The sequence below is a fragment of the Echiichthys vipera genome (assembly GCF_963691815.1).
Source record: "Echiichthys vipera genome assembly, chromosome: 23".
In the NCBI taxonomy this organism is placed as follows: Eukaryota; Metazoa; Chordata; class Actinopteri; order Perciformes; family Trachinidae; genus Echiichthys; species Echiichthys vipera.
Window position 1 is genome coordinate 4223531 of NC_139848.1, and position 23672 is coordinate 4247202.

General features: G+C 44.4%; 1 protein-coding gene across 1 annotated transcript in view; it reads right to left on the minus strand.

The window, feature by feature from the left end:
- LOC310964909 (fibronectin type III domain-containing protein 4-like) overlaps window positions 1-1382 on the minus strand; it is a 20063-nt gene extending 18681 nt beyond the window's left edge. The window contains exon 1 of the mRNA XM_083938220.1: window positions 1286-1382. Coding sequence (XP_083794346.1) covers window positions 1286-1379 — 94 coding nt within the window. The 5' untranslated portion in view covers window positions 1380-1382. The remainder of the gene's footprint in view (window positions 1-1285) is intronic.
- Between the last annotated feature and the right edge of the window lie 22290 nt (window positions 1383-23672).

Here is a 23672-nt window from a genome sequence, read left to right on the forward strand (position 1 = left end):
GTATTAATACATCTGTTTGTCCTGCCGTCGGTAACATTTTCTACTGATTTGTGTTTAATGCTAATAAGCGTCTTCTCTTTCTCCCAGCTGTTTTTCATGAATGAACATCCTCATTAACCAGCAGCAGAGTGCGGAGATGTTTGTGTCGCGAGCGGAGACGATGGAGGCCATGTGGGGGAATAGAAAAGACGCACTTGAGTGCATCATACGGAGGCTCGTAAAAGCAGATTAGCCTCCACTTGGTGATCAGCCGAGAAGAAGCTTTTGCTAAAGGTTGCTTTAAAAAAACCTTCACAGAGATAAAGAGAGCTGTGGTTTAAGTGCGTTCCTGCTTAAACACACGAAAGAGAGTGAGAGAGAGATTCCTTCGCCTGATAGACGTTCAATTAAGGTTTGACACTTTTACAACGCCCCACTCTCCCCAATTACACAGACAAAGAGAAGAAGCAGCGACGCATTCATGCTCAGCTGTGCATCCTCTTTCAGAAGCTGTGAGTTTGTTTAAAGGCTCTTATTCCACACAGACATATTCTGCATCAAGTCTCCATTGAAGCCATGTGAGTTTACACAGAGAGGAACACGTAGATTTTATTGTTTTATACGGATTTCTCCGAAATACAGCTAGAAACTCTTGGATCCCCGCTATAATTAAAACTACAGTGATCCATGTTTGAGGTTATATTGAAAGGGTTGAATGAACCAGTACAGAGAAAAGGACGCAGCTCACACATGTTTGCACAAAAAACATGGAATACAACAGGGTTTTGTTCCTTTTTTGGGTCCAAAATACAGTTTTTCAGTCTATGCTTTATACGGGCAAGATATATACAAGAGCAGGATGAAAACCATGAAATCAACATGTCTCTGCTTGCACTGTGAACACTGAAGATTGGGATAATTTCATTATCTTTTACCAGAATTTAAATCTCCATTTTGTTTAGCATTAAAAATACTGTGTGTCCTAAAGTCTTACATACATGAACCACATGACTTGTGATGCCCTAACCTCAGCTTCTGTGTGTTTCTGTTAATATTGCACATCAATTATCATTCCACTTCTCACCACTCAGCTTATAATTACTATTGTATGAGCAGGTGTTTGGAGAGACAAACAGGAAACAGATGTATGGTGCATTTCAGCGAATACCTTTGTTGATAATGACATATTGTACGTTTTTGCATGTAAGCACCATTATAATCCGCATGGTGCAACATCTCAGGGTTTGAATTCTGCCAGATGTTTGCACCTGCATTGACTTCGACAAAGAGAAACCCAGACACTCACTTGCTCCGACCATCCCCGGTGTTTGCCAGCAGGCCAGCAGCAGCAGCAGCAGCGGCAGCAGCAGCCCGAGGTCCAGGTGCAGAGACGCGGTCATAACCTCCTCTGTCTCCGCGCACACGCACCTCTGGCTCTTCGGCTCGCCCGCTCCTCTTCCTCTCTTCCCTCCTTTGAACTCTCTTGCGTTTTACTGGAAGTTTCCCCACAGGGTCACCACATCTTCATCGTCATCTCTCACAACCAGCGTCCCTCTCTCTTCTTCTGCGTCGCTTTTATTTATCCAACTTGTGCAAAGTAGATCAGAAGGTATGCATGTGCGGGTTTAAATGTGCTGAACGGGTGCGAAAGGACACTTGTCGGTCCCCTCCTTCGCGCAACAGAGGCAGCGCAAGCCCGCAGCTCGGAGAAGCTAACAGGTAGTTCGAGCCCTCTCTTCCACTTGTCCTCGTCTCTGCATGGATCTAGCGGGCTCGGTTTTGCGTCAAATGTCAGCCAGAGACGCGTGCATTCGCCTTTTGCGGGAAGGTCGCGGGGGTTTCAGCACCGCGGACAGCGCTCACGCAGCTCGGGCTCTCGTTTCAGCGAGGAGGGGAAGAAGAAACATCGAGGATTTCAATGAAAATGAAAGAGAAGAGGCTGAGGCTGAGGCTGAGGCTGAGGCTCACAGGAGGAGGCTGGACACCGGAGCGCAAGAGGTGGTCCGCCTCATCCAGCTCCGCTTTCATCTGACAGCTTATGGGAAGCCCGGAGGATGAGAAAATGTCTGTCTGCAGGAGCTCCGGTGGTAACTCCTCCAGCCAAACACACACACAAACACAGCAGGCATGTACGAGACTGACGTTACACATCCTGCTGTCACTACACTGAGGATGGGGGAGGGAGGGAGGGAGGGAGAGGATGGGTGCGCATTTCATCACTCTGAATGAGCTGGAACTGCAGATGTAACCGGGGCTGTGTGGATAAACCTGGTGCGTTTACATGTTCAGGTGCTCTGGATGAAAACATACACCAGCACGCTGTCAGTGACCAGTGATTAGGTGACATTTGACAGGCCTGTGCAGTGTTGGATTACAAATAACCCTTTAAATGGGGAGCTACTGTTACTCATGCATCAGTCCAACGAAGCAAAAAATGATGATCCAAATTTAAATAATACCAACCGTGGTTTAAAGCACCCTTTTGTATTTTGTAGCCCACTTCTCTACACATCACATGGAAGTATTGTGCTTTCTTCTACAGTTTTACTAAGACACTTTACATATAGAGTAGGTAAAGACCACACGCTCTGAGTTGTCTATGATTTAAAGAGACCCAACAATTCCCCCGTGAGCAGCAACAAGTCACACCATCTTTAATAAATGTAGTAATATGCATTATAGTTATAATATACAGTAGGTACAGTAATGATCCAACAATCTTGGGCACACAGTGGCAACGAGAACCTTCCCACAACAGTGGTAAATATGATCAATGGAACATATGCTAATCTTGTTGAATGCATTGCATTGCTTTATATACATAAAGAAATCCTTTACCTAGAATCTATTCAGTTCATTTTAATGTAAAAACTTCAGTTTCAATCAGAAAAGATGGATTTCACTAATAACAAAGAGTCATGGATTGAGTTTACCCTCGTAGCTTAAAGGTAAAATGACTGGTATCTTGCTCAGACCCTTAAAAGATAAGTAAGACTCTATCTTTCCAGAAAAACAACAGTTACAAAATGGAGACTATACTGTAGTAGACACTTTTATAGTCTCATTAATGCACGTGGAAAGAAAGACCCTGCAGGAATCCCTGTACAGTCGTCAAAGTCTCCTCAAGAACACGTGAATCTCCCCCTAAACTTTTACATTTGGCTTCATTGAGAGAAGCAGCAAAGATCGGAGATAAGACGAGCCTTACATTGAGAACCGTGGTCCAGCACATTATAAATATATTCATGTAGCACGGTTGAAGTGAAGCCTCAGAAGCCCGACACTGTAACTGGATCAGAAAAACAGCAGTACATCTATATATTCCTCAAATTGTTTGAACAGGTAGGTGTTTTCACCTGCTAGGCTCTAGGCCTGCCGCACCTCCACCGCTGCCCTTTAGGCTAGCTGCGGGGTCATCAGCTGGGGACCACCACTCACCGATGTTTCGCCCCTTTAACCCAGAACGTCTCCTGGTGGCGGGGCAGTGAACAGGGACGTCTCCATGTCACCCCCAGCAGCTAGCTTTCCTCAGGAGTTGCTCACTCCCCACACCTCCTCAGCCAAAGCCAGAAGCTTGCCTTCTCTGCCTCCTCAGCAGCTCTTTGGGGGTTTTGTGTAGCTCCTTACCCCTCAGCCCTGGGTCTTTCAGTAGGCCAGTTGTTGAGTCCCCCACAAAGCACCTGGTGCCCGTCTCCACTGGGTGGTTCAAGTTCTCATAACAACAACTTGAGTTGGGGCGACCCTGCATCTATAAAAGAGGACACACAGAGTCGACCTCGCTCGTAAAAGTCGACCTTGTGCAAAGCCTTTTTTATGGTGTCACCTGGCACTGCTCCCAGATGTGATGTCAAAGTAAAATACCTGCTCGTGTTTAAAAGCTGCGGCGGCGGCGACAGTAACTCTTCACGCGTCATTCATCTTCAGGTGGAAGCTGTTTCTCTGATTTATCTGAGGTTCGTTTCACTGCAGAGACACTTCTTGACATTACAGATTGATTTGGGATCAAAGATGTTGTTTTTTATCTTTGATTTTCCTGGGATCAGGGAGGAGGAAGACTGTAGATCAGGGGTGGGTAACCCTGCTCCTGCAGAGCCACTGTCCTGCATGTTTTAGGTTTCTCTCTGCTCCAACACACCTGAGTCAGATGCTCTGCTAGTTATCAAGCAGCTGAAGCTCGTCAGGGGTTTAATATTCGTCAGAGTCAGGTGTGTTAGGGTAGGGAGGAACCTAAAACATGCAGACAGTGGCTCTGCAGGAGCAGGGTTCCCCACCTCTGCTGTAGAGTGTGGGGAACACCTGTTACACCTGAGTACACCTGTTTTATTTTGCTTCATTCTTGTATAAAATAAAAGTCACACACTTCACCAGGAAATGGTTTGAAGGGTAGATACTAAGTGATGGGTTCATCATGGATCATCTCCAGACTATTAATGTTTAATAATCTGCAGTTAACCAAGAAAAAAGGCATATTGTTTGTAGCAGAAACACAGAGTATATTGTAATATAGTGTTTATCTGTGATACTGTACTCTTATTGTAGTTCATATTTTGTATTTTATATTGTTTTTTATTTTTTGTACTTCTGATTGTTTTGTACCGCTGCTACTATGACCTAATTTCCCCTTGGGGATAAATAAAGTTGTCCGTCTATCTATCCATCTATCTATCTATCTATCTATCTATCTATCTATCTATCTATCTATCTATCTATCTATCTATCTATCTATCTATCTATCTATCTATCTATCTATCTATCCATCCATCTATCTAAAGGTGTTAAAATCTTCTGAAATATACAGTATATTTATAAATAACAAGCTCCAGGAAGTCAGGAAACCTAAAAAATAACGTACTGCTTTTCAATAGAAGTCTAGCACCATTTCCTGTTTGTATAAAAGACAATTTTGTATTAATGCAATAATGTATTAGTGCATTGATTTCTTGTCTTCCTGCTGCAGAGACATAAAGACATTAGAGTACAGAATAAATACAGTGAGTCTGTGGCAGTAATGCGACCCTGCTGCCACCTGAGGGCGCCAACGTGTGACTTTACAGCTCATTAATAACAGAATAATAATAATAACAGTGAGGTTAGAGTCTGGTAATGAAGAGGTAATCATCAAGTGACAGTAATAAACATTAGCAAGTATTATTATAAGGTTATCACCAATTTTAACTTCTAAGAATTCGTTATGGGGTTTTGAAGGATGACAGCGTCTATAACAGTGTGAAAAGTGCAACACATTACTGTCTGGTTATTACTCCATTAATGTCATAATGTTTTATTTTATTGTTAGTAGGTCAGTGTATCATAACCAAAAAATCACGATCACTAAATAGTTCCTTTTCTTTGTTTTTGTTTTCCATGATCGACCTCCAGCGCCCTCCAAACCACCGTATATTTAGTTTGGAGCTAAAAAATCAAGCACTTGAAAGTTTGAATGCAGACTTTCAGAGTGCTTCAATACCTGTCACTTTCCTACACACACACACACACACGGACACACACACACACACACACACACACACACGCACACACACACACACGGACACACACGCGCACACACACACACACACACACACACACACACACACTCACACACACACACACACACACACACACACACACACACACACACACACACACACACACACACACACACACACACACACACACACACACACACACACACACACACACACACACACACACACACACACACACACACACACACACACACACACACACACACACACACACACACACACACACACACACACACACACACACACACACACACACACACTCGACTAGTTTTCGTGTTTTATTGTCTTACAACATTGAATCAAAGTAGATTTATTGCAGCTTTTTTCGATAACTTCTATCTACTTGAATTTACTTTGACTGAATATTATAAAACGATAAAACATGAAACTCTGAAAAACAAAAGAAACAAAAGGACACAAGAGGGAGGGTTAACATCTTAGGTTGGATGCAGATCAACAGAACCAGTATTTCTTTTGTTGACGGCTGATTTCCAACATCTGCCTCTGTTCTGGTTGTTTGGAGCAACTGGGAGAAGATAAAAGCTGGGAGGAGGATCAAGAACATGCTGCAGGGTTTAAACCTCCCATCTGGTCTGGGAATGCCTCAGGATCCCCCAGAAAAAAAGAGCTGTGTCATCCGGAGGAGAAAGGAGCTTTAGCGCGCCACAAAGACAGAGAGGAAGCATCTACAGAGGTGAAGTTAAACTGCATTTTTTGTTCTTTAAGATGATTTTTTTACACAAATCTTTGTGCAGCTTCATCTCAAACGTGTCTCCAATCAGTTTAAACATTGTTTTTCTCTTATTATATTATTGCTGAGTGTTTTAGTCCATTTTGTCTGAGCCCTGGAAAGTTTGAATCCTGCTTCAAAGCACTTTGTAACTTTGTAACTTGTCCACATGTTAAAGAAAATAAACTTTATTTGCATTACTTATTACGTACACTCACATAATTCATTAGGGAAAAATTAATCTGCCCCTCAATATTCATATTGACGTTAATATAATACATACATACATTTAGAACTGAATACATTTAAATGTGTGATTAAAATAACTGACATGGTGGTGTAGTGGTTAGCACTGTCTCCTCACAGCGAGAGGGTTCCAGGTTTGAATCCTGGCTGGGGCCCTTCTGTGTGGAGTTTGCATGTTGTCCCCATGTCTGCGTGGGTTTTCTCCGGGTTCTCCGGTTTCCTCCCACAGTCCAAAGACGTGCAGGTGTCCTGTGATAGACTGGCGTCCTGTCCAGGGTGAACCCCGCCTCACACCCGATGTCAGCTGGGATCGGCTCCAGCACCCCCGCGACCCCGACCCCGGGATAAGCGGTTGAAGATGAATGAATGAATGAATTGTGTCAAGGATTAGCATTAGTCTTAACTAAATAAATCACAGCATATTGTCCTTTGATTAAGGGTTTTTTGCTTGAGTGTTGCAGATTGTGCTCATGTTTAATTCCTCACACTCACCAAGGTTAAAACAAGTGAAACACTGAAACGTCACCTTATTACAGCTGGAGTTACTTTGTTGTTAGAGTTCCAGATTGCTGCTTTCTGTCTCTGCTCCCATGGTGACGTCTTGTTGTGAAAAATCCTGTTTGACTCAATTGTTTATTGCAGTTTGCTAAAGTGTTTCTGCTGTAGGTGCTCGGAAAAGAAGAAGCCCTCGAGTCAAAAGGACGAACCTCTTCCTCTGTCTGCTTCTCCCTCTCTCCTCCTTCCCGAGTGTCCGGTTTGGGAACACTTTTTCCTCTGTTCTCATGTGTCCAGGTCGTCGTTATCCTCAAAGCAGCTTCAGTCAAAAGCAACTGGACTTGGTTATTTGTCTAGGAAGACGTTTCATCTCTCATCCAAGAGGCTTTATCAGTTCATGTACGCATCTGACCAGGCTGGGACTGGACCAGGACCAGGACCAGGACCAGGACCAGGACCAGGACCAGGACCAGGCTGGGACTGGACCAGGACCAGGACCAGGACCAGGCTGGGTGTGAGGTGTGAGGAAACCCTTTGTGCTCCAAGTGCAACTGAGGCCTCCTGTGACTCCAATGACTGCCGTTAAGACCCAATAGAGAACTAACAAAGTCGAAACCAACTTCCCACCAACGACTGTCACTCTAACGACGGTCGTTGGCACTTGGAGCACAAAGGGTTTGAGTGACATCATCAGCCTTGTGAGAGGTTAAATACCTGGATCTCACACCAGTTAGTTGGACCAGTCCCAGCCTGGTCCTGGTCCTGGTCCTGGTCCTGGTCCAGTCCCAGTCTGGTCAGATGCGTACATGAACTGATGAAGCCTCTTGGATGAGAGGTGAAACCTCTTCCTACACAAATAACCAAGTCATTTTCCTCTGCTTTATTTTGAGCCTGTAATTCACCATTTGCATGTTTTATTATCTGTAAAACACAAACACGTCCCTGAAGATGAGTCCTGATGTCTCCTGCGTAACGACTCTCTCCACCAAGGGGAGCCAGCAGCCTGCAAAACATTATCTGTCCTTTGGCAATACCAAGATTATGAGTCAACCAACTTCAGATCATGTCTTCCTCCAGCAGAGCACACACACACACACACATCTCCAGTGCAGGCCCAGTGAAACGAGGCCAAAGCATGTCACTGTGCAGATAAACAGCAGGATCCGTCTGTAGAACACGAGCGACGGACATTCAGGGATGGTGCTGCGTCAGCGGCGTTAACAGAAACAATGAGATGCACCGATTAATGCTCGAGTATCTACTGCATCACACAAGATGGTTCTGATGTGTAAACTGAACAAACAACAACAACCACCACCCCACTACACCTTACATGATGTGCATCAGCAGCTTCTTAAAACAGCATCCGCCCCCTCACAACACAAGACCTATTCAATGAACAGGGGAACTGGAGGACATTACAGCCTCTGCAGCACAAACTCAGATCCTAGCAGCATAGTTTAAATGTGCAGTATGTAAAATGTTCTGCTAATCTCAATAAATCAAGAAGATGGAGCGGTTTCTGCGATAACTTAAGATCTAGAAGTCCAATAACTAAAATGCTTCAAGTTACAAACTGTAAACAATTTATGACAGTTTCCGCAGACAACCAAACTGCTGACGTGTGCATAAAGAGGGACACAATACCACCGACAGGAGACCACATGTAGCATTACTCTGGATAAAAGTGTTAAGAACAAGTGCATGCTCACAATATCAGCTAAAACTGGTGTAAAGCTCATTAGTTAGAGATTAGTTTGGACCTGCAGACGAGAGGAAGAGTTATGACAGGTCGTCCTGATGGGGAGGTGAACATCTACAGCAAGAAGAAGAAGAAGAAGACTTTATTATAGTATATAATAATATATATTATATTATTATATATCCTTTATTCGTCCCGCAACGGGGAAATTCAATTTTCACTCTATTTTTTCATGTTACACACACACAGGCCCGAAATACACACACACACACACACACAAACACACACACACACACACACACACACACACGGCCGAAATACACACACATGCACAGACAGGACCTATATACATGCAGTTAATGGAGAGATGTTAGAGCGAGGGGGCTGCCAGTGACCGGCGCCCCGAGCAGTTGGGGGTTCGCAGCCTTGCTCAACAGCACTTCGGCAGTGCCAAGGAGATGAACCTCTCCAGCCACCAGTCAGTGCTCCACACAGGGACTCGAACCAGCGACACTCCGGTTCCCAGCCAAGTCACCTATGGACTGAGCTACTGCCGCCCAAGCAAGCAAGTTTCAAAACCAGAACTTTTCACCTAAGGGTGGCATAAGAGGGGGGTCACCAAAGTCCGTGTTCATTCAGTTCACGTTTGTTCCCAAATATCCACGAAACCGTCTTTATTTAACAAACTTTGTGAGCCGTTCTCAAACAGCGCTTTTTTAAAAACAAATGAATAAAAGTACGTCTGGGTTATAAAAAGCACCGAGCTGCAGGGTTCATTCCCATCTTCCACAGCTGAGTGCGTTACGCTCCCACACAGCATCCCTCACAGATGTGAATGCAAATTACAACAAAAAAAAACACAACACACGATGATAACAGTGAGAATTTCAAATCACAGAACGCCTCCTCGTTGAGGTTAGACGTTTAATTTATAGTGTTTTTATTCAAAAGTCTGCCCTGACGTGACTTTAACTTCTCCATTTGTATGTTTCTTTTATTTCACACATTTATGCAGCTGTGAAAACCGCTGCATCTTCACTCGAGGGGGAAAAGAAACGCAAGAAAGGCCTAATTAGACTTTTTGCTAATTATGAAAGGCAGCCATGCATAGGCTGAGTGAGCAGCTCCACATATGGTGCTGCAGCCATGAGGAATGTCTGCGTGGCCGTGTCCGTCCTGCACCACACTCTGGGCTTTTACATAATAGGGTCGGTATTTTTGATGCCTTAATAAATCAAAACCCTGTCCACAACACATCCAAACAAATAACGCTATTGTCTTAATGCTCAGATTTGTATTAATGCATGGAGCAGCTCGTTATCATTTCATACAGACACGCACTCACACTGTGCCTCCGTCCCGTGCCCCGTGCTTTAGGGTCCTTGTCCCCCCCTCCAGGCCCGTTTGTACTCACACTACCTGGGCCTCGGAGAATGCTTCTTGCTGCCTATACGTCATCACGCCGTAACACGTCACACGCATTGATGACGTCATGGCGATGCGTGGCTTTGTTTCCAAATCTTTCCGTAGACCTCGGAGTTTTTGTGCGTCTTGTCGACTGTTTTTGAATCTTTTCATCGACCAAATCTGCAGTAAACACTCCACCTCCGCATCACACCAACGTGAACCTTTCACCGCCATTGTTTTAAATGTCCGCGCATGGTCCCTCCTTCTTTTTTCTATGTCCCAACAGGCGCACAGGAAATAACCTCAGAACCACCATAGGCCTAGTGCTCGTGCACGTGCGCACGCTCGTGCTCGTACATGTGCAAACGTGCTTTACAAAAGCCCACCTCTCCCAAACGGGCCGTGGACGGCAAGCGTGCCGCTCCTAGGCGCGGTACGGTTGCACTCACACTGGTCAAACGAACTAGACTTTACCCGTAAAACCTGTTTGGGCACGGTACGGAGGGACAGTGTGAGTGCGCGTCTCATTCGCAGAAACAACTGGCTGCATCTCATCTGGTTTCTTTGTGTTGTTTAGACATGTTCTCTTCTCTTCAGTTGTTTTAGTGGGTTTGGTTCTTTATTTAGAGTCTGGTTAAGCAGACAGACGTTGGATTTGGTCCTTGACTGCATAATACTGATAAACACTTGTGCCCGTCGCTCCTTTTTCATGAAGCGGTTCACCCAGATCTGATGAAATGTGCATTTAGTATCTCAATCTGGGATTTTCTCCTTTTCAGTCATATGGATTTTGCTTAAATCTGCCTGAACAGGCTTTTAAATTCCCATTTCAACATGTACATATGTGATCCCTGAAAAAGAGCTTTATATTACATTCAGCCTTAACCCTAAATGTACTGTACACCCAACCCTTGCCTTCCTCTGAGCACATTTGGTCCTTACAAGTATATAATAAGAAGATTGTGCATATACACACACACACACACACACACACACACACACACACACACACACACACACACACACACACAAACAATGACACTTCCAGTATATTCAGGGCATCAAGGCTTCAGTCCTACTGACACCCAGGGGAACTTGTGTCCTTTGTCAAAGCAACTGGTTCTGCCACACTGGCAGCTTCAGCTAGGAGGCAGCGTGTGTGAGTAAGCGTGTGTGTGTGTATGTGTGTGTGTGTGTGTGTGTGTGTGTGTGTGTGTGTGTGTGTGTGTGTGTGTGTGTGTGTGTGTGTGTGTTTGTGTGTGTGTGTGTGAGCGTTCAAAAGAAAGAGAGAAAAATAACTGTATACGTATGTTCTGTGTGGTCATTTAGCACAGTGGGCGACCCTACTGCTGCTGCTGCTGCAACACCTTAAAAATCCATCTTAATAAAATCCAAAAGTACTTACAGTCACGCTGTTTGATTGACAGGTGGTCCCTAGCAACAGCATGGGTGCTGTAACGAGTGCTTAGCAACAAAGACAGAGAGAAGATGCATCGGCACTTAATCTTTCATCTTGGCATCTCTGAGCTGCAGCCGAAGCGTTTGAGAAAACCAGCTGCTCTCTGCATGTTCGACAGCATCTAAGACGATTTACGCTTCCTCCGGTTCATGCTTATTACTTTTGCTGAGAGACGGACAAAAAAATGCTTGGTAGATAATAATACAGTTTCAAACCAGTGGTGATAACGGATAAAAAATGTCCAAAGGCCTCGATGATCATACGGTCCTGATTCTCACAGTCTCACAAAATAAGATACATATGATATTGAAGGCATGCTGCAAACAGTGATCATTTATTAATTGTTGGAATCGAAGCTTAATTAATCAATTCATGCATTCATTTAAAGATGTATTCCTCTAGTCCACATGTGTCAAAGCGATCCAGTAAAGAGCCGCTGTGGCTGCAGGTTTTCATTCAAACCAAGCAAGAACACCTGACTTGAGTCATGCAATCACCTGAATTTTTGATTTTGAGGAATATGCTGGAAAGGCACCAGGAAACTTTGCACATAAGTTTGCTTCCCAAACAACTTGGATAAGTGTAACGGTCGGGATTATCGCCACCGCCTTGTCGGGGTAACACAGTACCTAGTCTGAGGTGGACTGGGGGGGACAGGATCTAGGTCATGGTGTCAAACTGATCCAGTAAAGAGTCGTGTGGCTGCAGGTTTTCATTCAAACCAAGCAAAAACACACCTGACTCGACTTACTCAATCACCTGAACTGTCTTCACACAGTTGATTTGTTGGATCAGGTGTGTCTTTGATTGGTTGGAATGAAAACCTGCCACAGCGACCCTTAACTGGTTTGCTTTGACACCCCTGCTCTAGTCTGTTTTAATCCAAACTGAATGACTCATTCTTTGACGGAAAACTACCAAAAGAGGTAACAAAGGTAAGGATAAGTTCGGGGATTGTGGCAATGGAAACATGTTGATTAATGGTGTAAAATGGGAAGGAAACAGCTGTTAATTTAGCTTCATTATTAATAAAAATGCATTATGTCGCATCATCTTCTTAAACATGAGGATTTGCTTCTTTTCTTGGAGTTATATTTCTGTAACAGACAGAAAATCAGCAGAATAATGAATCCCCAACGAAAGGATCATTGCCTGCAGCTCTAATTATATGAATATTATAATTAGCGTGTACTTATGCACAGCTAACCACCTTTAATCCTTAATTTCCTTCTCTACATTTCCCCGTTCAGGCTTCCTTGTGAGCTAAAGAAACTAGCAAACTCATTTATTATCATGTAATTATTCATGCCTGATAAACTGTGCCTGCTGCGTGCGTTTACAGTATATCTGCAGCTTCTAAATATTTAATAAATGCAGTCTGTCTCTTTCAGTCGACTCCACTTCCACTCCAGGCCCCTGAGGTCGTCTCAAGTGTTTGCGGGGCCCTCTAACTTTGCTATCGTCAAAAACTGTCCTTCTGAGGTTCAGTGATGTTCCTCGTGTGCGTGCGTGTGTGTGTGTGTGCCAGTGTGTGTGTGTGCCAGTGTGTGTCGTCTCCAGCCTCTGGCATGGTCAGGTCCGATTTCTATCACTGAGAAAAATGGTTTTGCTCTGCCGCTGCAGTGCACCAGTCATCCATGAGTCTATGTATCTTCACTTACGCGCCCATCTGTCCATCGATTTATCCATCGTCAGACCTCTTTGTTTGTAAGTCACGTCCGTCCCAGATGTGTATTCTTGCACGGCCTGCCCTGCAGTAACCGTACCCATAATCCCCCCTGGCTGATATCACTATAGTTCAGCACATGGTTGCCCTGCTCATCATCCTCACAGCTGTATGTGCCCGGCATCTTAACATGTCAGCTCTCATCGAATGGCACGACCCTAACTCCTATCGGGATTGTTCCAGGGGAGCCCACGTGTCGATGCATTGTGTTGATTAAAATAGATTTCCGTCGTGCAGAATTTCTTATGATTCAATAGCGATGTTCTGTCCCGTGTTTCCACCGAGGTGATCCTGCAGGGGATCGAAGCAGACACCCTGAGAAAGACTGTGTCACTTCCCAACACGTCTGAAATGTAACATTAATCCACAAAATCTGCCGTTACTAAAGAACAAATGAATAATTTACCAGCTGTGGCTGTATACGCCAACAAAAAGACAAAGTTTCAGTTTGATTTGCCCACAAGATGTGATGACTGATCTGAAAATGTGACTTAAATGGGCTGAGGAGCCATGACTCTGGGCCAAAAGGACCAAAATAATCAGCTAAAAGGAAAAACTACCATCCTGAGTGTCATGAAACATGGTTGAATGGTGCACCATGAGCCGCTTTACATGTTTCACTTTAATCAATCGATCCTTTATTTGTTAGGGACAGAGCACATTAATGAACAACGATAACAACGCATCACTGTAAAAGTGCCGGATTATAGCAAAGATGCTCATTTGCATCCGTAGTCCCTGCTAAAAAAATACAAATACTACTAAATAAATAAATAAAATACAAATAGAAGAGACAAGACACACCTCACAATACATGACACACTCAGGAGGACACCAGACCCACACAGGATACAACAATGGAATAAAACGTCATGTGCAATATGATACAGACGAGTCAGTGGTCGCTCTTTTGATTTGGTTTAAGCCACTTTTTGAGTCGACCTTTAAAAGAGGAATATGTGGGCGTTCCCTTATTGTGGAGGGAAGACTGTTCCAGGTTTCCCCCCTCCCTACAACAGACAACACAGTCTTACCTTAGTTAACACTTTGAAACTGAGCATTCGGCCTAGGCGGAGGTCTGCGCTCTCTGAGGGCCCTTCTAGTTAATCAGGGACGTTGGGACTACAAGTGTCACGTCAATTCAAATATCACTAATCAAAACTTTGCCTCAGAGGACTTTCATCAAAGCGAGTATGACGTAATCATTTGATTTGATGCTGATATGAGAAACAGTGTTTTATGAGGGTTTAAGGACAGAAGATCAGACCAAGAAGGTGCAGCTGACCGAGGCCTAAAGACCAATAAAGCAGGAAAGGGTTCGTTATCATGACTCATGTTTGTGTACATGGAGCAAAGGGGTGAAGATTGTGTAATTTATCATATACTTAGAGTAAAAAACAAGGATAATCTTCTATTGTTTGACATCAAAAACAAGGTCAATTGCAGGATTTTGCTTTAAAATGTTGAGGTTTCCGTGTAATTTGGTTTTCCTTCACTTCCATTAGACCTTTTTGTAAAAGTACCCGGGATTTTGGTTCATCTTTGCTGATTTGAAGAGGAGAAACTGACGACGTCACTGCAGGAAGAAGCCATGATGAACATATGTCAAGCCAGAAAATATAATCTGCAGCATCAGAGTCGAGAAAAGGGGGAAACAACGAACATCTCAGCTTCCAAATGAGCTCCAACATCTTTCTGTGCGAACAGAAATCTCTACAGAAGATCAGGGTTAATATTTCATTTCTCCCCCTTCAGAAAACATCTTGTTGGATGAATATGAGAAATACAGCGTCCCTGCGTGGCTCAGTGTTGTCGGCTCATCAATGTGTAATACGCCGTCTCTCGTGTGTGAGGGGTTTTCTTCGGTGTTCCTGCGAAAACTAAACTTCCTCACGAGTAAATGTTGCATCTGCACGATACAGTGTCTTGTTTCTTTGTGCACCAACAAAGCAAGAACTCAGTGTTTGAGCCCAGAGCAGTCAGACACATCAAAGGTCCTCACCACGCAGAGGTCTATTCATCATTGGTTTTTGCCAGGAGGCGATGTGTACCCATTACTGGGTGCATTGACCACACCAGCGCAGAGGGTCAGGCCATATTTTCCATTAGGAACATGAAGTCCCTTTGTGTGCAGGCAGCTTTAGAGGTCTGGGCGAGCACTTTGAGAGCACGCTGAACACTTAACGGGAGGTTTATTGTTACCAAGACACAAGAGTGCTGCGGTTATGGCTGTCGGGGATACACATGAACAGAAGATGGTGAGACTTTATCAAACAGAGACGGGTTCAAAGAGGCTTTACTTCTTCATTTCTGATTGATTCATGTATAAGTACAGCTTCCTTTCTCTGTTGATCGCTCTCCACAGTACTAAGAATATTTAAATACTCAGTTTCAGACGTTTCAGACGAACACAAAAACATTCATAAGGTCGGAAAAAAGGCAAGAAGCTGAAGATTATAACGCCTACAATTTAAAATACAATCTCATCTGCTCCTTTCCATTCATGTAAATGTTTAAATGTAATTGTGAATTGATTTTATCATTGTGTGTACAATGTAATGTACAGTCTTTTCCATGAAAGGAACAAATACAATACAGTAAAATACATAAATGTAGGTAGCAGCTACACGCAGGTCAGAGAGAAAATGTCTGGTAATTCATGTATTGCTGCCTTTAGCAAACACAATCAACATATGTGTGAATAAGGCTCCTCTTGAGTTTTAAAGTAAATTAATGTTCTGCAGTCTTTTAAATCTGCGGCCAAACGTTCAAACATGCTCTTGTGCAGAGGCTGATTTTTCATGTCACTGTGTTTTGATGGTTATTTAAAGTTCCATAAAGCAAAATATGTCCGCCACCGTAATGAATTTTGGAAAGACATGGTGGCTGAAGCCGATCCCAGCTGACATCGGGCGTGAGGCGGGGTCCACCCTGGACAGGACGCCAGTCTATCACAGGACACATAGAGACGAACAGAGACAGACAACCATTCACACCTACGGGTGATTTAGAGTCATCAATGAACCGAACACCTGCACGTCTTTGGACTGTGGGAGGAAACCGGAGAACCCGGAGAAAACCCACGCAGACACGGGGACAACATGCAAACTCCACACAGAAGGGCCCAGCCGGGATTCAAACCAGGAACCCTCTCGCTGTGAGGCGACAGTGCTAACCGCCACATTTTTTAAAATATGTTTGCAAACAACCTCAAATATAAACGTAGGAATCCACATTTGATCAGTCGTATCATTGATATGACAGAATAATAACCAGGATCTCGCAGATCCCGTCCGTGAAAAGAGTGAAAAGCTCAATTATGTGAATTTTTATGAAGTGTTTCGGGAGTGATACCCACTAAGCTGGCTGGCTGCGGCCCAGTACTCTGACGGTCAGCGGCTACTCATGGAAAAATCAACATCGATTGGAGAGTAGAGACAGAAATAGCTCCTGTCCATTATGACACGACTTTCCCTTTATAAACTGTAGTTTGTCGGACTTTTCTGGTTTCCCTCTAAAGTGACACATGCACCAAACAACTCTTTCCTGTAAAATGGCCCATTTTACTTCCCCAGATAAACATTTTTTTCCACGCTACATGGGTACTAACGGGGTCAACTCAGTCCCCTTTTGTCGCCACTCTCCTGCATCCAACAATCATTTGGATTGACTGTCACTGTGATCTACCTCGCTCTCTCCTTCACGCCCTTCTGCCTCTATTAGGACCCTGGTACCCTGATAGGACACACGGACGGCTATGAGGACAAGCTCTGGTAAGGGGTGGGGTAGTGATGGGGGGTTCATCACCTTGCTGGAGGCCATGGGCGGGGGGTTAGTGAACTTAAAGGGCCCTGGGAGCTTTCCCCAGTCCGTAGTGTGCCAACAATCTGCCATCTTGGTCCTAAACTCCCAGACTGCACCTCCTCTCTCCTGATAAGGAGCTTCCCCACATCTTAACCGGTAAGCAGTCTGACCTTTGACCTAAAGAAGTGCTTTGTTTAAAAGAGGGGCCTTAGTGAGAACGCTTTAATCCTGATACAGAGATAATATAGATAGATATATAGAGATAGAGAGGTTTTATTATGGTTCCATTAAACAACTTTTGACAGATTAAATGTAATTTACCAAAGACTGAGGACAGAGCCCATTTAGTCCCAATAAGGATTAGATTAAATTATACAAGAATGTTACATAAACTTGTTTTTTTTCTCCCTCAAAGCTGCCACAAGTCTTGGTTTTAGGTTTTTGAAGGTGAGCCAACAGTGTCGTTGGTTCCTCTGACGTGGCGCTCTGTTGTTACTGCGCTCCCTGTTTGCCTCTTACGAATCAATGTGGAGCAGATTTAATGCTCTATTTCTAGTTTATCCCATGGGCCATTTTACAGTCGGGTGGGTCGGTAGAGGCATGTTTACCATTTTGTCTTGCATAGGTACAAAAAAATTAAGAGCACATGCATATTGGGAGCCTCATTTTGCGATTTGATAAAGAAGTAAGACTGGGTTTTGATTGGAGAGCATCTGTGCGGAACGAAAACAATTGACAATGAGGTGAAACATGTTCGTCATTGTTTGCACTGGCCCTAATCCAGACAGCATAACCCTCACTGTTTGCTTTCCCCCTGGCAGCTCCCCTAAACGTTCTGCCGCCGTCCAACCCTAATAATGTCAGATTAAGCTCTGCACACAACTGTCCTCCTGACATGAGGGCTGGATTTGCGCTGGATTGGAAAATCTGGATGGGATGCCCGCAAAGCTCTCTAATTCTACACACTCACAGATAGAAGCAGATTAAAAAAGCAGAAGAAGAGCGGGGCTGGAGAGGCTATATATGCCACGGTAGCATGTTTGTGCACTGTTGGGGTTGTGTGCAACGACCTCTACTTCTTTTGGGTGTGTGCTTCAAAAAGTTCCTCAACTGTCCTGCGTGACACTGCACAACAAAGCACTTTGGCAGCAGTACCTCAGCGAGTCCAAGAATACAAGAACATAGCCTGGTTTATTTATTTTAATGTCGACTGTTATGAAGAATGACAAGGACGATAGCTTGGTGTATTTGAGGGGGGCTCGACCCTCCCCTGGGACAGATACGTTCCCCCCAGGCCACACTTCTGATTCAGATCACCTCGTCCCCAGACGTGCCCCCACGATGCCCGCTTGCCTCACTGGGCAATGCCCCCCTTTTGTTGCAGCAGAGGGAAGGGGGGGCGGCCGATAGGGAGGTGGGTGATGGTCACCCAGATTACGCCTCATCATACGGCCTATTTACACTTGACACCCAACAGTACGGTAAATGGAGCATCGCACCACAGTAACAAAAACGGTGCTCATTGAGGATGCCAGTCGGGTTTGTTTCATCATATAATTTCGAGAAGCGTCACGTGTTCCTCCGGTCGCTCACGTGACCCTGTGGTACGGACCAATAGGGTGCCAGAGATTGTCCTGGGAAGAGCGAAAGGAAGAGGGGGAAAAAAATATTCTCCTTTGCGATTTTTAATCTTGCAACGCCGAACGTGGTCGTCATCTACGGTATCCTGCGCTACAGAAAGGTAAACTCTCTATTTAAGGCTCTTTTGAAGATTATAAAGAAGAGGTTTAGGTGTGAATGTGTTTTTACTGGATTGCTAGTATTTAAATGCATGATTTTTTATTATTTTATTTTTTAGAAAACATGGTTTTTGGACTTCCATGTAGCATCAAACTGTTGAGAACTTGCATTGAATACAGGTCCTTGCTGAGCCGGGGAATGGCGTTCAATAATTAATTACCTTGATAACTTCCCCACGGTGAAGAATAATCACTGTTCTGATGATGAGCCGTGACACAGTCGGACTTACTGACTCGTTATCTGATTCAGTTATCTGAAGTAGATCAAGTGAACGTTATTTGGAAGTTATCCTTAAGTAAGGCGACTGCATGCAGTGCGGAAATATTTGGGTTTTCCCCGGAGAATAGTCAATTTTACGGGCAGTCGATTTTGCTTTCGGGGTCTCTTGAACATCATTGTTTGGGTGTTCATTGTCTTGGCTTAGATTCAAGCATGACTGATTTTACTGTTGAACAATTAGCCCTGAAAAAAACACACTAACTGGACGAACTGCTGTTTATCTGCTGTGAACTATAAAGCTGGATTGACCCTTTTTTAGTGTGCGATTGATAACGTGATGGTCAGGAGAATGAATAAATCAGTTCCTCCCCCCCTAAGATCATTATTCCAATTATCGTCATGCTAATATTTGCGCTGCTTATGGCCTTATTCTCCGCTGGTCGTGGATAGGAAACGTCGCTCGTCATTAACTCAAGCGTTGCGTTGGACTCGATAAATACACCGATGACTAACTCCTTTGGTAAAAAAGCAGTGAAAGTGTGGTGTTCTCACCAATCTATGCTGCTACTGTATGTGACGATACTAAAACAGAGGGGTGAGTGACGAAGGGGCCGCGGCAGGAATGACAGTAAGCCAAAGAGAAAAGGGGGGGGGGGGGGACGTGCTTTGGAGCCGTTATGCATGACTGCTCGGCGAAAGCTTCGCCTATGGAAGCCATGACTTTGTGACAAGCGGTGATCTCACATTACAAATTGTGGCAAATCTAAAATGGCCGACTTAGCGCTCAGCTCTTAGCACCGCATTCACAGCGCAACATGGTGCTGCCTGCACTGTAAAGCCCTTTACGCTGCCCCCCGCCCGCCAATCCAGCATTCTGAGGGACTTTTAAAGCTACTTGGTGATAGTTGCTCCCTCTGTCTTAAATGCCCGTTGCATTTTCTGAATGGGCTGGTTGTGGTGGCCACAGTTTTGATTGTGATTTAGGCTGAGCTATCAGGATGCTGCGCTGCTGATGTGGGCTGACAGCTCTTGGGAGCACTGTCATAGTGGCGTATAGGAAGGCCGATGGGGTAGACGCCCCCCTCTACTCCACCGCACAACACCGCATACAACAAAAGCCTGCGCCAGACGAGGCGAGAGCTGCTCATATACCAGCAAACCGAGGGCCAGATCCTAAGGACGTCTCTGCTCGATGTGCCGACAGCATTTCTGACAGGGTGGCAATTATTCGTTCCTGCTCCTCATCCCTTTTGCTTTCCCTGTCAGAAACTTTGAGGGTTTTTTTCGCTCTCCGAAACGAGTTGAAAGAGGCCTGAAAGTGAGAAGTTCCCTCATGCAGAAGAAGTGAGACGCTTTGAATTGAACGGATCTGGGGGAAAAAAAACATATGGATCAACGAGGTCACCCTCTGTGCCCTCCCCCCCCCCCCCCCCCGCTGCCCTACATGCACGCTAATTTCCCTTTTGTTCACCCGTAATTGGAGCACAAACATGTACGTTAGGAGATCCTCCCCAGACGTGGGTCGAACATATTGACTTCATTACGAGCAAACCTTTTGTGTAGGTCCAATTCATTATCTGCCTTAAGTCTTCTGTTCTGCCACTCTTTTATCAGTAAATGCTTAAATTAACAAGGTGATTAGAAAGGTGCTTGTATTTGCAGAGAAGTCCTTTCTCTCCAGGTGATTTGGTCGCTGTGTGCAGTTTGGCGGTGCCCTTTTACCCTGACAGTAACCGGCCTCGCTCTGCATGTGACCAAATATCTCTGAGTCACCATCCATTCACTGGAAAACCGTTTCTCCAAACTGGACTTACATTAAAGTTCATCTCTAATTTACAGTATGACTCCGCTTATGGGAGTGAGAACGCTGCTGTTTATACAGCACAGGAATGCATCTTTATATCCTGTGATAGGTCACAGAGCTCAGGGTGGGACAGATGAACCTAGTTTGGGATCCATTAAGTATTTTAAGGGTCTGATCAGCAGGACCATTGACTGGCTTTCCTCAAAATGCAAAAAGAAAATTGGCGATAAAGAATGACAAGTGGGTTTCCTTTAAGGAGAACTCCTTTAAAGTAAAGCATTACGGTGCCTTATGTCACATTTTCAAGACAAAAATTCATTGTTCATGCTGCTTTTTCATTTCAGTTCATCTTGTGATCCCAAAACAGACAAGATGCTCACTTATATATATTCTGTATTCTTCCATATTCATACAAAATAAAAAACCGTTGCTGTTCAAGTGGCAGATTGATGTTGTTTTGGCCTCACAGCTCAGGCTCTGCAGGGCCGTCACGGAGGGTTTTATATCAAAACATCATAATGACATATCTGTAGATATGTGGATTAGGATGGAACAGATGACAGCGGCTTTGGCCTAGATTAGACGACCGGCCGTCCATTTAATGATTTCCCTTACAGGATTTCAGATGTTTGTCTGTCTCTCTGTTTTTCTGTCTGTCAGCTATTGATTGACTGATTGTATAATGACATGAAAACTTTATTTAAAATGATGTTAGATGCTTTTCTCATACAGATAATCAAACCGTTGCACAGATATTGGTTGCTTTTGGGGGTTTTAGTGTCGTGATCGACTAAATGTACCTGATCACTGAATCATACGCACAGTTCAAACTGTGATCCATCATTTTTGAATGATGTATGTATAAGTGCTAGACTTGTTTGTCCACATAAGCATCTAAAATCTACAAAATAAATAAATGTATTGGGCAGAAATTCTTTCCAAATCCCAACAAACAACAAAGGGAAGGTGGCCCTGAGCCAGTATAGAACTAAGTCTTGAACTTTTTCCTCTAATTCTTGGTATTTTTGGAGTTTCTTTTCACTTTTAAAGACACTTTCCGACAGAGGAAGTGCATCGTGTGAGAGGGGTGGATGGTCACTTAGCTGTGCAGCGGTGCACGCTCTCGGCCTGGAGTGCAGGTCAAAGTGAGAGATAGGCGTCCAGTTCTCTATGCTGTAATGAGATGCCTTCATGTATCCTGTACCCTTCCTGTCAAAGCCAAGAGAGCAGAGAGGCAGATGATCCTCTGTGTTGGGAAATAACAAACATTTTTATGCCGTTAGAGCACTGATATACTTTGAACGTGCTGTATTAGCAGCGTTCCTCCTCGCCAAAACATCACCAAAATGCACTTCCACATGTCAAATATCGCCCCTTAACTTTGCTGAGTGTATTTGCATCATCCACGCATCAGTGGCTCTGCATAAGAGCAGCATCTCCTCATTGTTCGGAGTATATAAAAGAGATATAAAAAGAACCTTAAGTTCTTCTAGAGAGATGCAAAAAAAAGTCTTTTCTGTGCCTCGCGCCGAGCAGACGCAGGGAGAGATGGGAGGCGAGAGGAGGGGGAGCCATTTTGTGCACTGCGTTGTCCAGCCGAGCGTAAAGCGTGATTAATTCAATAGCCGCCATAGAGGAGGAGGCTAGCAGCACTGCAACACCGAGCATGACCCACTTTCCCCATCAGATGTCATAAAAAATTCCCTGCTATCCCTCTGTGTTTCCTCTGAATGTCCCCCTCTCCAACTTCCTGTCTGATTAACAAAGACGCAGAGACGCAGAGGACCATTTAAAACAAATAAAATAAAAATCAATGCATGTGCAATATTCTGTATGAGTAGTGACGCAGGACATTAAGTAAAAAATGGAGCTTTTAGCATGTTTAGTAGCTTTTAAACCGCAGCATTAAATTCAGGCCTTAAAATAAAAAACTGCCAATTTGCTGGAAGCTTTTTTCGCCCATTGGGGCAAATGATTCACGGGGCCTTGACCTACTTCTATTATGCTACAGGATGTATGAGCAAAACACAGTCTGGGAGGACGACGATTCAAAACGCAGCTCTTAACGCTGACCTCGTTCATCTCCGAGGTCCTACAGACTTGATTTAGTTGACCTAAATCTGCAGCAGAGTTTGTGTTTTAATCACAGGCGAACGGGCTCTTGGGACGTTATTGTGAAAGAGCGAGAGAGGATGTAGAAAGTTCTCAACGTTGTCACAAAATAAAAGGGTAAATGGGAAAGGAATGTTATGTAGAAACCTCTCCTCAAAGCACTTCCAAGAGGGGATGAAGTCAGTGCCATCAACGTGAGCTTGAATCCTGTCGTCAATCTTGGAGGGTTTTCTCCCTGCCCCCCCTCCCCTGCCCTGCCCCTGGAGAGGACCTGCACCGCTGGCTTGGGTCTTAAACCCGGATTAAGGCTTTTTATGTAATCTGGTCTCCTCTGGGAGATTGGAGAGACAGCTGGCAACAGAATCCCCTGTCCTTATCTCCCGAACCTCCCCTGGCCTCCAACCACCACATCCCTCAGCTGCACATGCAGCGTAGATTAGAGGAGGAGTGATTTCTGGAGCCAGCGGATGATGGAACAGCCGCTCTTTTTACATATACTTAAACAACTCGTGTTATGTTGAAGAGTCCTAGCAACTGTTTGATTAACCGTTCAGTGCTCTGGAGTCCAGGGTCCCTTCCCCTGACTTTCACACTGTAGTTAGCACCTTTTAAAGTGTCCAGACTCCACGTGTGTGGCTCATTT